This window comes from Malania oleifera, chromosome 13, assembly GCF_029873635.1.
Source record: "Malania oleifera isolate guangnan ecotype guangnan chromosome 13, ASM2987363v1, whole genome shotgun sequence".
Classification (NCBI taxonomy): domain Eukaryota; kingdom Viridiplantae; phylum Streptophyta; class Magnoliopsida; order Santalales; family Ximeniaceae; genus Malania; species Malania oleifera.
The window spans coordinates 70,676,170-70,693,254 of record NC_080429.1 but is presented as its reverse complement, the minus strand read 5'-3'; the positions used below and the strand labels follow the sequence as shown (position 1 = coordinate 70,693,254).

The following is a 17,085-nucleotide window of genomic DNA, read 5'->3' as shown; positions in this document are numbered from 1 at the left end:
ACTTCTGGTGGGGTGCTGAACATATTTCCATACCATGTGGCATGTGATGATACTTCAGAGGGGAAAACTGCTTTTTGAAGCTTTGTAGATGGTAAACTTTGTTCGAGTTAATAAATTTCTTGAGACTGTAAAGTGCTGATGTTTGAAATTCTATTAAGGTTAAATTAGTTCTTATTGGTTTTTTCGCCGCCAACAACTTAATATTAGCAGTTTTATTTATTTGTATCAGATCTTATTTGTTTTACACTTTGGGTTTTTTGGACTGAATGTGTAGACTCTTCATCTTGTTGTCTTGTTTATGCTTCAGTCAATTTGTTTAGATAAAGGAGGAAAAGATAGTGTCAGCCTTCTTCTATCACTCAGGATTGTCATGTGGATGTATTTGTGATTTAGGTTGATTGGATTGATTCACTGCCCGAAGTTTATCCGAAAATCGAATCATGGGTGGAGAATGTGCTCCTGGAGGAAGGAAATGCAACAATACTCACCCTCTTTGCCTGCCTTCTCACGGTTCTTTACCTTCGTGAGCGGCAACGCAGGAATGCCATTGCTGGGGAGGTAGCTGCTCCTCACCGCCCTAATGAACTTCTTGCTCCTGCTCCGAACTAAGAGATGACACCGGTAGCATGGATAAACATCGAGTTCTTTACTGCCATAATCCTGCATGAGAAGGGCAAAGTTTTCTACAAAATTATGCACGGGCGTTTGGTTTGTCTTCACTGGGAGGGAAGTCGAGGACTTTTTTGACATGCATTTAATGATGGGATTTAAAAGGCGCCAATCTCCGTCAGGGAAGATTGAAAAAAATAAAAGAGGTTCCCGAGATTAACAATGCTAATTTCATTGTTTGCTTATACAAAGTGCAGAAAGGCTGACACATTATTGTCGTGAGAAACGCTTATATTTTGGAGGGGTAATTTCATAGGGAGAGTTGCGTTAAATGCTAGTCTTTGTTTATACGTAACAAGTCTTTTTATGGTAGAATGTTGAGCTAAACTAAGTTTTGGTGTTGACCCCTTTGTTATTTTTGTTTTGTATTTTTTGTTTTCTTTTTATGGGGTGCTTAAAGAGTATACATGGTTAATTTCTTGTTAGTAGTTTATAATATGTAATGATTGGGTTACTGTAATGAGAATTGTAATCTTATGTATCTCAGTAATATTTTTTTCCCCATCTTGGCTCATGATACAAGCGCTTATATGCGCATTAGCAGCACCTTGTGCTGTGAAACTGATTTGGTCAGAAAGATTTTAATTGTCCTTTTTGATATTTCATGTTTTTAATCCACAAAAATTCAAATAAAATCTTCATGTATATATACAAAATGAAAATCTATCAAAATATTTAACATCAAAATTAATATATTAAAATAATAATCACTACTCTTCCTAAGTAATAAAGAAAAATTATACTATTAACTCATGAAAAGGAACCACAACAAAAACATTGAAAAATGATGGAGCTTCACAATTGAAACTTAGATAGTATCTATTTTATTTTTGGAATATTCTAAATTTTTTCTAACCATCAAAATTCATTTAATTTAAGAAAATCCATTCCAATATTTCCATTATCAAATTCTGAATTTAAAAGGTAACAAAAATACAACACCACATGGACGGTTGATTGATTTGCGATTTTATTCAAAAAATAATGTATTTCTCTACTAATGATAAGTAGGGTTTACTAGTTTTTTTTTTTTTAAAATGAATCACAATGAAGAGTTTTACTTGTTGGGTTAAAGCTGAAACCATAACTAGTTTTGCATGTGCCAAACAAAAGTGACTTCCTTTTCTAAGGATTAATATTATTAATCTTAATACTTCCTACAGTCGTCTCTCAAAGCGCCTCCCAAGTTGTGACAGGCTGAATGCTTTATACCTTGTGACAAGCCATGTGAACACTAGTTATAATACTCTTAACTGGTTAGTTAAAAATAGACCATGACTTCAGCATATTAATAGGTTCTCAACCATCATATATATAGCTAAGCGCAAGTCTTTAACTAGAATGAAAGTAAGCAAAAGTCACACTATAAAGTATAAAGCAACACAATTGATCATTGACACCTTAGCAGGAAATGTGTGTTTAGCATGAGAAATCAGTAGGTTGAATAAATTTACAAAAGTTGGCGAGTTACAATAATTGATGAATATTCACCTTCTCGCATTCTATGCTTTAAGACTAGGAAACATAAATTGACTGAGGATTCATACTCATAATATGTACTAAGGTATTATCATACTCAAAAAATAAAATCTATACCTATTTACATGATGATTATCCATCCTATGCCCATAAGACAAGCAGTCACAGGCAAGAATAATGCCCTGAACAAATTTGTCTTGTGACATTTCTCCCTACTTATGCAGTCGACATCATCGTAGACTTTTACTCTATATACTCTTAAATTTTTTCAATGAATGATTCTATATTTTTTGTGGACGTCTAACTAATTTCTTTGTCTCTAAGGTCTTTCCACTTCATTAAGAACTCATATCACTTATTCTTTTACGATGTGAACTCTTTGTCTACAAAGATGACTTTAACTTCTCTTTTGCCACGTGACGATGTCTTTTATAGTACTTTGGTTGACTAACTTCTGCTTGGTCTTTAATGTCAACGATGAATGACTTGAGAAAGTTGAAGTAAAACACAAGATGCACCTTTACCTAAGCTAGAGGATAAATGTTATAAGAAGCCTTCTTTATTTTAGACAAGATGAGGAGTGGTCCTTTATAAATTGTGAAGTAGTCTCCTATCTTGACCTTATAATGGCTTAATCAATTCTGGATGGAGCTTAACAAGCATCAAGTCACCCACTTTGAAATGCAAAGGTCTTAACTTTTGACCTACGCACTTCTTCATTCGCTTAGAAGCTTTCTCCAATTAAAGTTGGGTGATCTTTGTGTTTTGTTTCTGTTGGCCTAATAAGACTTAATCTCATTTTGATAATGGCAAACCATGACATTTAATTGTGCTATCAACTGTACTTACATGTATTACAGTTTAAAAGCACAATGAAAGATGTTTAAATGTAAAGCCATGAAGAACACAAGTAAATGAAGGATGACCATTGAAGAAGAGCTTGGATGAAGATCAAGCTTATGGACACTACAAAAAATTAGGGAATTAGTAAAGGATAAAACCCGTCACTAATACTTATAAATTCATTACTAATAGTATTAGTGACGAATTTATAAGTATTAGTGACGGTTTTAGATTGGTTGCTATATCTACGGTTACTACTAACTATTAGTGATGAATTTAAAATTCGTAACTAATAATACAGTATTAGTGACAGATTATAACCGTTACTAAAACCCTAATACCGTCACTATAAATTCTACATCGGTTCTGCTCAAATTCGTCACTAATTGTAGGGTATTAGTGAATGATTCAAATTCGTCACTAATAGTAGGGTATTAGTGACGAATTACAAATTCGTCATTAATAGTGCAGTATTAGTGAAAGATTCAAATCCGGATATGAAGACCTAGTTAGTTTATAATATCTATTGTAAAATAGGTCTCATGTAAGTACTTCTCAATTAGTCTTTGTTAATGAAGCTCTTAGGTTATATACTTGGACCTAGATACCTTTTTAAAGACTTAGAAAATATTTTTACAAAGTTCAAATATAATTTCTAATGGATAAAAATCAGTTTTGGAATCAAAATGTAGAAGAACATTGAATTTCAAGATGTTCGGGTGCCTGAGGCTAATGCTCAGTCGAACGAATGCAGGAGTTTGAACAAATTGGTTTGGCATTAGAGAGTTTGGACGACCGAAGGGCTACTGCCATTATAAAGTTCTAGATAGTGTTAGTTCGGGCGATTGAACTCAGAGTTCAGTTGACCGTAAGGCTATTGCTTGTTTTGAAATTCATAAGTTAAATTTGTTCGGGTGACCAAACTACCAGTTCAGTCGACTGAAGCGCACGATAAGTTTCGTGAATGGCAAGAACTCTTTCTTATTTTCAAAGATAATGTTTCCGAAACTTGCACACACAACTTGAAATCAAAACTAGTTATAAATAGCTAACCGTAATTGTGTTAGGGCAAGCATATACATCAATTTACATTGAAAAAATCTGCTGCACGCCGTTCTTTTGATGAAACTGATGTTCTGGTTTATACTTTCAAGTTCTAAGCTTTCAAACCCAGAAAACTAAACCAATATCTTTGAGTTTCTTAGCAAATACCTTTTGAGAGTATTACAGTAATTATTGTGTATGAATCCACTATGGTTGGAGAGTATTTCTTTCTACAAATCCATTCTTACTTGGTTGTAAAAAACTGACGGTTCTGTGATTGAGTCGTTGACAAGTAGAAGGATTGTTTTCGCTTATAAGTTGATCATTAAGATAGCTAAATCAGATATGCACATGAACAAAGTTTACATGGCCTCTTGCTGCATAATTTTTTCATTAATTAATTTTCATTAAATGGCCAAAGAGAGGTTAATATATGTTTAAATTGACTTATTAGTTTATAATATTCTATTGTTGGGATGCATAGGGGGGAGGTGTAGGGTTTTGATTTTAGCAGTACATCAAAAGGCTGACTCATGCCTCTTTCTGGCCTACCAATGCTTAAATAAATGCCTATATACATGTATATATGGCTAGGTTGCAAACATTTTTTAAACGTGACAAACTTTTGTACTCTCCTGACGAATTCTTTTAATTAAAATATTCTAGCAGCTTCCCACTGATATCATGATCTTATATATGCACAGGCATTTTCTTACATTAATTAATTACTATGTTTATTTCATATCTAGTAAAGCAAAATACATATGATGAAGAAAAGAATCAAAGAAAAGTACATTTGATATGCATAAAATAAAGTAGTTGAGAGATAGAGATTTAAAATTTAAGAGAGTAAAGGGTGTGTGGTAAATAATAAATAAAGAATTATACTTTGTGTGACAAAAAATCAAGACAGCTGGTTAGACACATGATAAATAATAAATGTTGAGTTAAGCATTTCATATTTTGTAATATAAGTATTTATTTGTTGATTTTTTTAAGTCATTATTTATATTTTCAAGTACATGTTACTTTGTCACAAGATCATTGATATCCATTAAAAGCTCATATTAGTAACAGTCATTAATAAATGATAAGGTGAAATAATCTCTTAAAGTTGGTTAAGAAATAGTACTAGTGTGTATTTTAGTGCACCCTAAGATGGTGCTTCGCACTATCCACACGTGCGTGCTAATACCTAGTTAGTTTATAATATCTATTGTAAAATAGGTCTCATGTAAGTACTTCTCAATTAGTCTTTGTTAATGAAGCTCTTAGGTTATATACTTGGACCTAGATACCTTTTTAAAGACTTAGAAAATATTTATACAAAATCCAAATATAATTTCTAATGGATAAAAATCAGTTTTGGAATCAAAATGTAGAAGAACATTGAATTTCAAGATGTTCGGGCGCCTGAGGTTAATGCTTAGTCGAACGAATGCAAGAGTTTGAACAAATTGGTCTGACATTAAAGAGTTTGGGCGACCGAATGACTACTGCCATTATAGAGTTCTAGATAGTGTTAGTTCGGGCGACTAAACTCAGAGTTTAGTTGACTGTAAGGCTATTGCTTGTTTTGAAATTCATAAGTTAAATTTGTTCAGGTGACCAAACTACCGGTTCATTCAATTGAAGCGCATGATAAGTTTCGTGAATGACAAGAAATCTTTCTTATTTTCAAAGATAATGTTACCAAAACTTGCACACACGACTAGAAATCAAAACTAGCTATAAATAGCTAACTATAATTGTGTTAGGGCAAGCATATACATCAATTTACATTGAAAAAGTTCTTTTGATGAAACTGATTTTCTGGTTTATACTTTCAAGTTCTAAGCTTTCAAACCTAGAAAACAGAACCAATATCTTTGACCTTCTTAGCAAATACCTTTTGAAAGTATTATAGTAATTATTGTGTACGAATCCACTATGGTTGGAGAGTATTTCTTTGTACAAATCCATTCTTACTTGGTTGTAAAAAACTCACGGCTCTATGATTGAGTTGTTGACAAGAGGAAGGATTGTTTTCACTTAAGAGGCTTCTCCGCCTACTAAAGGAGAGATTAGTGAATCCTTATAGCAAGTTGCTTCAGGCAAGGACGTAGGCATGGTTGCCGAACCTTGTAAAAAATCGGGTGTCACTCTTTTTCTCTTGTCTCTTTATTTTCAAACATAGTTATTTTGATCTGTGGATGTTGCTAATGTTGTCTAGTTAAGGATATTTATATTGATATTGATCGGCGGTGAATATTATTAATATTGTATAGTTAAGCATACTTATTTCAATATATATATGTTGTGAATGCTAAGAATCCTCTTACTTTTATTGCATTGATTGTATTAATTGTGGGAAATCATTGCAGCAACTTAGTTGTAGTTGATCATATCTTTGTTGATTAAAATATGATGTACTTGAACCTAAGTTTTGTTTGAAATTTGCTGTGAACACTGTTATTTGTGAAGAGATTAATTACATATTAAAATCATAGCTTAAACTCTTCCATATTTAGGAATATCTATATTGGTATAGTTGTTTGTTGAGAACTATTCTATGATTATTGAGAAGTTGGTGCACTTGTGAAAATCGTAACATTTAAAATTGGTTAAGTTTCTGTGCATAAAATTTTAAAATACTCAATTCACCCCCCTCTTGGGATTACACCTTAACTTTCAATTGGTATTAGAGCATAGGTTGTAATAAATCCTAATAGATAGTTGCACAAGGATCTAAATGGCAAACCTAGGTTTATCCCCATTTGGTGAAGGTCAATCCTCCACAAGGCCTCCAATATTTTGCGGTGTTAACTACACCTTTTGGAAACAAAGGATGAAAATTTTTCTACAAACCATGGATTGAAGGGCTTGGAGAGTTATTGTCCAAGAAAATTATGTTCCTAATAAATTCACTAAAAATAAAGAAGTTCCTAAGGATGAAAGTGAAATGTGAAATGAATGAAATTGATATGAAACAAATGCAAATCAACTCAAGTGCAATGAATGCCCTATATTGTGCGTTAGATGCAAATAAATTTAATAGAATAATGGGCTATAAGAGTGCAAAAGAAATTTGGGAGAAGTTAGAAATCTCTTATGAAGGAACCGTAGACGTTAGGGATAGTAGGATAGACATGCTCACTAGTGAGTATGAAACCTTTAGAATGAACCTAGATGAATCCATATCTAGTATGTACACTAGGTTCACTCATATCATAAACTCGCTCAACGCACTAGGAACTACCCCATCTATGAAATGATTAGGAGAATTCTTAGAGGACTCCCATCTGTTTGGGAACCTAAGGCCACAACCATAGTTGAAGATAGAAACTTAACAGTGATGACCTTAGATGAGCTTATTGGGTCACTTCTCATATATGAGATGACCATAAATGAAAGAGCAACTGAAAATAGCAAAGCTAAGAAATCCATCACACTTAAAGCTTCCAAGGAAAGCTCAAGTGATGAGGAAGATGAAGAGATGGATGAAGAAGATATAGCTTTAATCACAAAAATACTAGGTAGGTTCTTTAAAAAGAATAAAAAATTCACTAGGAAATTTTGAGGATCTAAGATGGACTGTGATGACCCAAAACTATATATACGATTAAAGCACAATAATAATAAAATAATAAAAATGGTAATTAAGTTAATATCAATACAGAAGTGTTTTTCTGTAGGGTCCTTGATTCTATGTTTGATGCCAAAGAAAGACCTTATCTTAACAAGTGCTCAGAGACCATTGCGGCTCAGTCGCTCCCTGGAGATCGGCCTGGTCAAAATGAAATTTCATAAGATAAACAGGATAGACATTGCTTGTACACGTAAATAAGTACACATACATAAAATAGTGTTTTGACAGACATAATTTGTAAAAATACATAGTAAGATAATAATAATATAGGTATCATATGTGGGGCCCACATGAGTCCCAAAGTCGTGTGGGATTCACATGAGTCCCGAAGTTATGTAGGGCTCATAAAACCATATAAGGACTATTAGAGTTACGTAGGACCCACTTAGGTCTTGAAGTTGTGTGGGGCCCACAAGATCATGTGAGGTCCACATGAGTTTTCGAAATTCAAATTTAATTTTTTTTAAAAAAATACTAAAACATAGCTTAAAAGTAATAATGATGATAATAATGATTTAAAAAAAAATAAAATAATAAAATAATAAATTAACTAATTAATTAAGTAATTAATTAAAAATTTATTTAATGGGAATGGTGGCAAGCACTCCCACATGGCCTCCATCCCCATCCCATACTCAACCCATACCTAACCCATCCCATGCTCATTCTTTAATATTAAAAAAATTATAATTTTACCCATCTCCCCACACTTTTACAAATTTCACTTCTTCCTCAAAATTTTCCTATAAATAGGAAGCTCTCAACCTTCATTTTTCACAAAAAATTTCAAAGGAAGAGAAAGATTAGTGAGTGAAAGAATTAGTGGTGGAGAGAGAATTTTTGAGTAAGTTCTCACTCACCCACTCTTTCCGATCTCATTTCTTAGAGATAGTCATTGTGTTCGTAACGCAAGGTAAAAGAAGTGATAAGTAAATTTGATTATGTTAGGATTTTTATTTAAAATTTATGCCCAAGTTTATTTGTAAGTAAATTTTGATTATGTTAGTTAGTTTCATAAAATTCCTTTAAGTTTATTTTTACCCATATTTAATTATACCAGTTTTATTTTTAATATACTTGCATTTATTTTTGGGTTAAGAAATATTCTAATCCGCTTGGGTAAATTTTCAGTATTTCTTTCTATTCAAAATATATATATATATTTAACACAAAAATTGTGTGGCATGAGTTTATTTCTACGTTACATTTTTATGAAAATATGAGTAAAGATGAGATTTTCATGAGATTATTTTAAATTGCATAAATTATAATAAGATGGTTTTTAAAACCCCTTATGGCAAAGGAAGTTCAAAGTTACAGATGCTCGGTACCACAGCTTAAAGTTAAAACGGATCAGAGTGCACCCACACTGTTTATAGAGTGGTTATTTATGTTAGTGGATTTCTCCTGAGTGCACACCTGATTCCGGACCAGACACTATTTATAGAGTGGTTATTTATGTTAGTAAATTTCTCCTGAGTGCACACTTGGTTCCGGACCAGGACTTAATAAAGAAAATCTCACTTAATGTTTACGTACGTTGATTTAGTTTGGTCGGCCAACTAACTAAGTTCAGTCTTCGGACCGTATAACCCAGTCATGGGGGTAAACATGACTTACAACAAATAGGCCTAAGGGTGGTTTTTACAATATATGTTTATGCATATTTAATTACGTGTACATAGTTATTAATGATTTGAAGGAAAAGTATAAGTTTATATGAAAATGGTCATTCTTGTGCCTAAATGAAAATTCAAAGGAAACGTATAAGGAAAAGTATATGTATGTATATAATTAAATATTTTTTTATAGTTTTAAAGTTAAAAGTTTAATTTAACGGTCATAGTATATGGTTATATGGTTATTAAATTTTACTGTTATAGTTGATGGTAAAAGTTTTGTGCAGAAATTTTTAGATTTACATTTATTTTAGAAGTAGTTTTGAAGTTATAGTATTAAATATTGTTTAACGAAATTTTTAGAAGCTCATTTTGGCCACACACTAATAATAATCTTATTTACTTACTGAGTGTCGTCTCACCCTAATAATATTTTTACATTTCAGATAACTCTGAAGGACATATCGGAAATCAGGCATAGTAAGCATGCGGCTGGGAATAGAATAGAAAAAAATGAAGCTTGATTATAGATATTAGTATGATGCCAGATATTTAGGCTTATGTAATTTTTCTTATTTTAAAATAAATGATTGTAATATGGATAATTAGCGCTCTAGTTTAATAATAATTGTGTTTATTTACTTCCGCTGTAAATCAATGGTAAAAAGTAAATATCCCAGACCTTTCGGGATTGGGGTATTACATGGACAAAGGAGAAATAAGTAGAAAAGAAACAAAAGCAGACCGTCTTACTTGCTACAACTGCAAGAAAGTAGGTCATATTAAACCTGATTGTCCACAGCTTTAAAAAGATTCAAAAAGGAAGAAGAAGAAGGCAATGAAAGCCATAACTTGGGATGACTCCAGCTTAAGCAGCTCAGAAAGTGATTCGAGCGATCATGAGGTGGCAAACTTCTGCCTTATGGCACTAAGCGATGAGGTAAACTCTTATTCTAACTCTTTATTGAATCTAGTGATGGATCTTGCAATGAATCTTGTGATAGCATGCCCTTGTATACCGAATTGCAAATTGAGTTATTTAAATTACATAAAAGTTTTGCTAGGGCGTCCTAACAAAACACCACACTAAAAAGTGAGATTGAAACGTTAGTAAAAAAATTAGAGTCAAATCAAACATGTTGAAAAGGAAAAAAAGACTCATACATTGCTACACTAGAGAATAAGACTGATAAACTGTCAAAAGAACTAGAAGACTTAAAATCGCAAACCTCTTTTTAAAATTAGAACGATTTAAAGATCACTGGTTTAGAAAGAAAAGTAGAAGATTATTCTAAAATAATCTATAACTTCACAAGTGGAAAAGACATCTTTGACAAACTAGTTGGTTCTCAAAAGATGAGTTTAGATAAATAAGGCATTGGCATTAATGAAAAAGAAAATTAGAGAAAAAAGAATCTCTACATGGGTTATTTTGTAAGAGAATCTAAAAATTATGCTAGCACTTCCTCAAACAATATTTACACTCACACCACATGTTTCTTATGTAAAAAGAAAGGTCATATCAAATTTGATTGCCCATTTAAAAGAAAGAATGTGAAAAGTAAAAAGGTGTGGAAAATAAAAGAAACATCAAAAGCTAACCTAAAAGGACCAAAGAAGATTTAGGTACCTAAGAAAATTACTTAAATCCTTTTGTAGGTATGCTTTAGGTCCACCCCTTCTAAAGAAAAGTGGTACTTGTATATTGGATGCTCAAGGCATATGATGGGAGACAAGTCTAAGTTCACGTCCTTAACACTGAAGTAAGGTGGACATGTTACCTTTGGAGACAACACCAAAGGTAAGATTATCGGCATCAGCAAAGTCGGTAATGAACCTTCCTTAATCATTGAGAATGTTTTTTAAGTTGAAGGTTTAAAACATAATTTGCTAAGTATTAGTCAACTTAGTGACAAAGGCTTTGATATAGCCTTTAAAAAGGATAAGTCTATTGTTGAGAATGCAGAAAAACACGAAATACTTTTTATTGCAAATCGTTGTGAAAATGTGTATTGCATTAACTTTGAAAACTTAGTGTCTCAAGACATAAAGTGTTTTACAGCCTTGAATGAATCTAGCTGGTTATGACATAGGAGATTAGGATATGCTAGCATGGACCACCTATTTAAGTTAGTTAAGAAGGATTTAGTTAAGGGCTTACCCAAAACTAAATTCATAAAAGATAAAATTTATAATGCTTGTAACCTCGGGAAGCAAGCCAAGACAAGCTTAAAAAAGAAGCAATTAATATCCACTGGTAGGCCATTGGAATTAATTTATCTAGATCTATTTGGCCCTACAAAAAAACAAAGTCTAGGAGAAAAACAATACACATTTGTCATAGTAGATGATTACACTAGGTTCACCTGGGTGTTATACTTAGCCTTCAAAAATGAAATGTGTAAATTGCTTACCAACTTGTGTAAGAAACTCCAAATATGAAAAGGGTTATTGTATTTTACACATTCGAAGTGATAGAGGTGAAGAATTCAGAAATAAATATGTTGAAAACTTTTGTGATGAAAATGGGATTTCACTCAACTTTTTAGCACCTTGAACACCTCAACAACATGGAGTTGTTGAGAGAAAGAATATATCCTTACAAGAAATGGCTAGGACTATACTAAATAAGCATAATCTGCCTAAATATTTTTGGGCTGAAACCATAAATACCGCCTGTTATGTCATGAACAAGGTTTCCATTAGGGAAAAATTGAATAAAACCCTTTACGAGCTTTAGAAAGGAAAGAAACCAAACATTTCGTACTTCCATGTTTTTGGTTGTAAATGTTTTGTTTTGAATGATAAAGGGTACCAAGGAAAATTTGATGCAAAATCCGATGAAAGAATTTTTCTAGGATATGCTCTAAGTAGTAAAGCATTTAGAGTATACATTAAAAGAACGATGTTAGTTGTAGAATCCATTCATGTAGCCTTTGATGAAGCCTGCCCATTCTCTCCTAAAACCATTATTGATGATGATCTAGAGATAAGAAAAGGTTTATAAGACTTAACAATTCATGATAGCAAATAAGAGAGCATTGAAATTAAAGAACCATCTCATGATGACTCTCAAAACCAAGTCGAAGTCAATGAATTGTCAAAAGAATGGAAATTCGCGAAGAACCACCCTAAGAACCAAATTATTGGTGAACCATCACGATGGGTGTCAATTAGATCTTCACTTAAGAACCTGTGTGATCATTTTGCGTTCGTGTTACAAAAGGAACCTAAGAAATAAATGATGCAATCAGTGATTATTCATGGGTGTTATCTATGCAAGAAGATCTAAATTAATTTGAAAGAAATAGAGTATGGAAGTTAGTTCCTAGGCCAGATGATCATTCAGTAATAGGGACTAAAATGGTTTATAGGAATAAAAAGGATGAAAATGACATTGTTGTCCATAACAAGGCTATACTAGTAGCAAGAGGTTTCAATCAAGAGGAAGGAACTAATTTTGAGGAAACCTATGCACCAGTAGCTAGAATGGAAGCCATTTGCATGTTATTTTCCTATGCATCCTATAAAAACTTCAAACTCTAGTAAATGGATGTAAAGAGTGCATTTCTAAATAGTTTCATAAATGAAGAAGTCTATGTAGAACACCCCTAGGTTTTGAAGATTTTCATTTTCCGAACCATGTATTCAAATTGTCAAAAGCCTTATATGGTTTAAAACAAGCTCCTATGAGAGACCAAAAGGCTTTTTACTAGAAAGAGGATTCTTGAGAGGAAAGATTAATAGTACTCTCTTTATCAAAACTCAGGCCAATGATATGCTTATCATTCAAATTTATGTTGATGATATTATATTTGGTGCTACAAATGAGGATCTATGGAAAGAGTTTTCTAAATGCATGCAAGATGAATTTGAGATGAGCATGATGGGCGAACTTACATTTTTTCTTGGTCTTCAAATCAAGCAAGCCAAGAATGACACATTCATAAACCAATCTACGTATATAAAAGACTTGCTTAAGAAATTTGATATAGAAGGTGGAAAGACATTGGGAACACCAATGAGCACTTCCACTAATCTTGATAAGGATGAGCAAGGTAAACTGATAGATATCAAGCACTACCATGGTATGATTGGGAGTCTGCTCTACTTAACGACTAGTAGATCAGATATCATGTTCAACATTTGCATGTGTGCTAGATTTCAATCCTCACCTAAGGAATCACATCAAATAGTTGTTAAAAGGATTTTATGTTATTTGATTGGGACTATAGACTTAGGTTTATGGTATCCAAAAGAAACATCCTTTGAAACAATCAACTACTCCGATGCGGACTATACTAGGTGCAAAATTGACCGCAAGAGTACTAGTGGTATGTGTCACTTCTTAGGACATTATTTGGTATCTTGGTTTTCCAAGAAATAGAACTCTGAGACTTCATCTACCGCCGAGGATGAATATGTTGCCACAGGTAGTTGTTGTGCTTAAGTCTTGTATATGAAGCAACAACTGAAAGACTACAAAATTGAATTATGAGTCTGTGCCAATAAAGTGTGATAATACCAGTGTCATAAACATATCTAAAAATCCAATATCTCACTTAAGAACAAAGCACATCGATATAAGACATGTACAAAAGGAGGACATTAGTCTTGAATTTGTGAGCACGAATGAACAATGGGCCGATATATTCATGAAACCTCTTCAAGAAGATCGTTTCATTTTAATAAGACATGAATTAGGCTTATTGCATGTAGGGAAGTAGTTTGAGGAGAATTAGATTATTAACTTAAGGATTCCGAGGAAATTTCAAGTATTTTGAAAATTCAGGACCTTCGAGCAACTGAACTCCCTGTCTAGTTGACTAAACACCTATTGCGTTAGGATTTTTTAAAATCTAGTTGTTCGGGTGACCGAATTGGTAGTTCAGTCAATCGAAATGCGTAGATATAAAAACTTAATGTCGCGTAAAAACCCTAATTTTTTGCCTCTTCAGCTCCCCGAACCCTATTCTTCTCTCACCTGAACATGCGTCTCTCCTACTCTACTTCTCTACACTTTGATTTATCTTTCTAAACTCAGATCTAATCTCTGATTTTGCTTCTTAAACTTAGATTTCTCATATTTTACTGCACTCAAACTCCGAAAATCATGCTAAGAGCTAAGAGCATTGCTCACAAAAAACCTACCATAGGTCAAGACGACATTGAGCATATCCAATGATGACTTTTGACTTCAAGAGCTAAGAAAATATATAATGAGCATCTTTGATATTTGGAACCCATTCTAGGTAAGATTCTTGACATACCATTTATGCAGGAACATTTTCCCAATATTCTTCGTAGATTTTCTACCTTAGGTTGGGAGAGATTCCTGTCTTATCAACCCAAAGGGGTATATCCAAACTTATTACACCTCTTTAATGCAAATTTAGGAAGGAACGGTGTTATGTTCACAACTCAAATAATGAACAAATATTTTCTACTCATCCCACGAACCATTGCTGAAATATTTCAAATTGAGAATAGGGATTTTGAATGTCCAAACATAAGATAATCATGGATAATGGAACATGAGTTGTCCCCCCCAAACCTTTTCACCTCTTATTTTAACCGAGCAACCATTTATTTTAGGCATCCTCCATTGTATAGGAAATTAACCCTTGAGGCCAAAATTATTCATTTGCTTATCACATATAATATTCTACCTTGGAGTGGGTCAAAAGACCATATATCCTACTTTGATTGTTTTATTATGTGGTGCATATAAACTGGCAAACGTATTGACCTTCCAACCCTTATACTTAATGGATGATTACCAATGAAGAAACTCAATGAGTCATTTTCCCTTATGGAGGGGCTCTAAACCTCATCTTTGAGTATCTTGGTCTAGCTCGTCCATCCACTGTCTTTGTCAAATGCAAAGCCTCAAATAAATTTTCATCTACCACCGTCAAACTAATGAGTTATGAATTGGATTGAGCACTTGGTTGGATCCTTAAAAATAGTCCACCTCTGCGAGATGAATTGAATGTACGCATGGAGGAAGAACGTGCTCATAGGGATGATGCACACCATGAGGAGCCATCCGCACTTGCTAGTACAACCTCTGCCCCTTTGGATTATGCCTATATCCTAGGAACTCTTCATGGTCTTCACCAACTCTTCATGGTCTTCAAACTTCCATTTATTTGATCAGCACCTCGCGAGGATTGAAAGCAACACTGGTAGTGTTTCCTCATCTAAAGGGAAAGCACCCATGGAAGAAAGCTCGAGTGAAGAAGAGGATGAAGATGATGATGAGAAGGATGAGAGCTCATCTGGTAGAGATGATATCGATGAGGACTAGATGAGATATTTGTTAGTTACTTGAGAGAGAGATCTTTGAAAATCTTTGTATCTGGTTGTACCTTGATGGTACTTGTTTTTTTTCTTGATTTGGTTGAAAACAACTTAATTATGTATGTTTATTGATTTTGATTTATATATGCTTTATTTGCAACCATTATGAGTTATATATTGGCAATATTGACTATGTATGCATGTTGACTGCTGAATGTTGATTTTGACTTTCTGCTGATTGTCATATCTTTGTGAATTGCATGCTGGTTGTTGACAAACATATGTTTGCTTTTGATGCTAAAATGCATGATTGTGCTATGCTGCTTAATATTTGTTGAGATTTTTTTTTTGCTGATGTCTGAAGGGGGAGAATAATAATAAAAATGATTATGCTTGATTTCTAAATGATGGAAAAAGAATACTTTTGAGTTCTATGTCAAAAATGAGAAAAATTTGAACTAAAAGCAAAAATCATTATAAAATACCTTTTGAATTCCAAGTAAAAAAAGGAGAATTCTTTTAGAAAAAAAGGAGAATTTAATCACAAATTAATCTTAAACAAATATTTTTACATTGCTTATTCTTATGTTTATGCTTATTGCAAGGGGGAACCTTATCAAGGCTACCTCATTTTGCTCCTTATTTGTCATCATCAAAATGGAGGAGTGTTGACTTTTTGAGTCCCATCCCGTTTTGATAATGACAAATCATAACATCTCATTTATACGTTAAATATATGAACATGTTTAAGTTTCAGAAAGCACAAATGACTGATGCAAAATGAAAGCCAAGAAGTACTTAAATAAAGACATCTCTTCGCACATTCCATGGAAAACTAAAGAGCAAAGCTTGAAGACATCTATTTTTCAGTTGTAATGTATTTAGGTTTCAATTGAGCATGCATATATCATTTGATTTGATGTGAAGCTCTTATATAACCTTAGATTGACCTTAGGCACTCTATATTTCATGGAAAATCATTTTACAAATGTGTCAAAATTATTTCAAGTGTAAAAATCATTTTTGGAATGAAAAACTCCAAAACAAGTTTTTCAAAATCCCTTTCATGTTTCTTTCATCACATTTATGAGCGATGTTCTTGATCAATCAGTTCTCATCTTAAAATATGGTCAACATGAAAGTTGTGGTATTTTCTCTTAGCTTTTTGTTGATACCAAGAATGTCCAATATGGAGTTGTATAGAAAAAGGTATGATAAAAAAACTGAAGGGTGCCCGCAGTGAAAACCCAGAATCTAGTTGATCGAATCTTCACTCCGGTTGACCGAGACTCACGGATTTGACATCCGGTGGACCGAACCTCTCGGAAAAAGCGCCGTAACGGCCAAAAAATGGCTAGTTTTCAAAATAAACATATATTTTAAAGCCCCAATGGTCATATAAGGGATATATCTTGGTTTTGCCTATATATACCAAGATTAAACACCTGGAGAAGGTTAGAAATTCATCTCGAGAGCTTATTTGATTATTCTTTCTTTCTT

At 33.1% G+C, this 17,085-nt stretch overlaps 1 protein-coding gene across 1 annotated transcript in view; it reads left to right on the top strand.

Moving 5' to 3' along the window:
* Positions 1-1,171, top strand: part of LOC131146864 (ERAD-associated E3 ubiquitin-protein ligase component HRD3A-like) — a 39,268-nt gene extending 38,097 nt beyond the window's left edge. The window contains exon 6 of the mRNA XM_058096690.1: positions 394-1,171. Coding sequence (XP_057952673.1) covers positions 394-609 — 216 coding nt within the window. The 3' untranslated portion in view covers positions 610-1,171. The remainder of the gene's footprint in view (positions 1-393) is intronic.
* Positions 1,172-17,085: the final 15,914 nt, after the last annotated feature.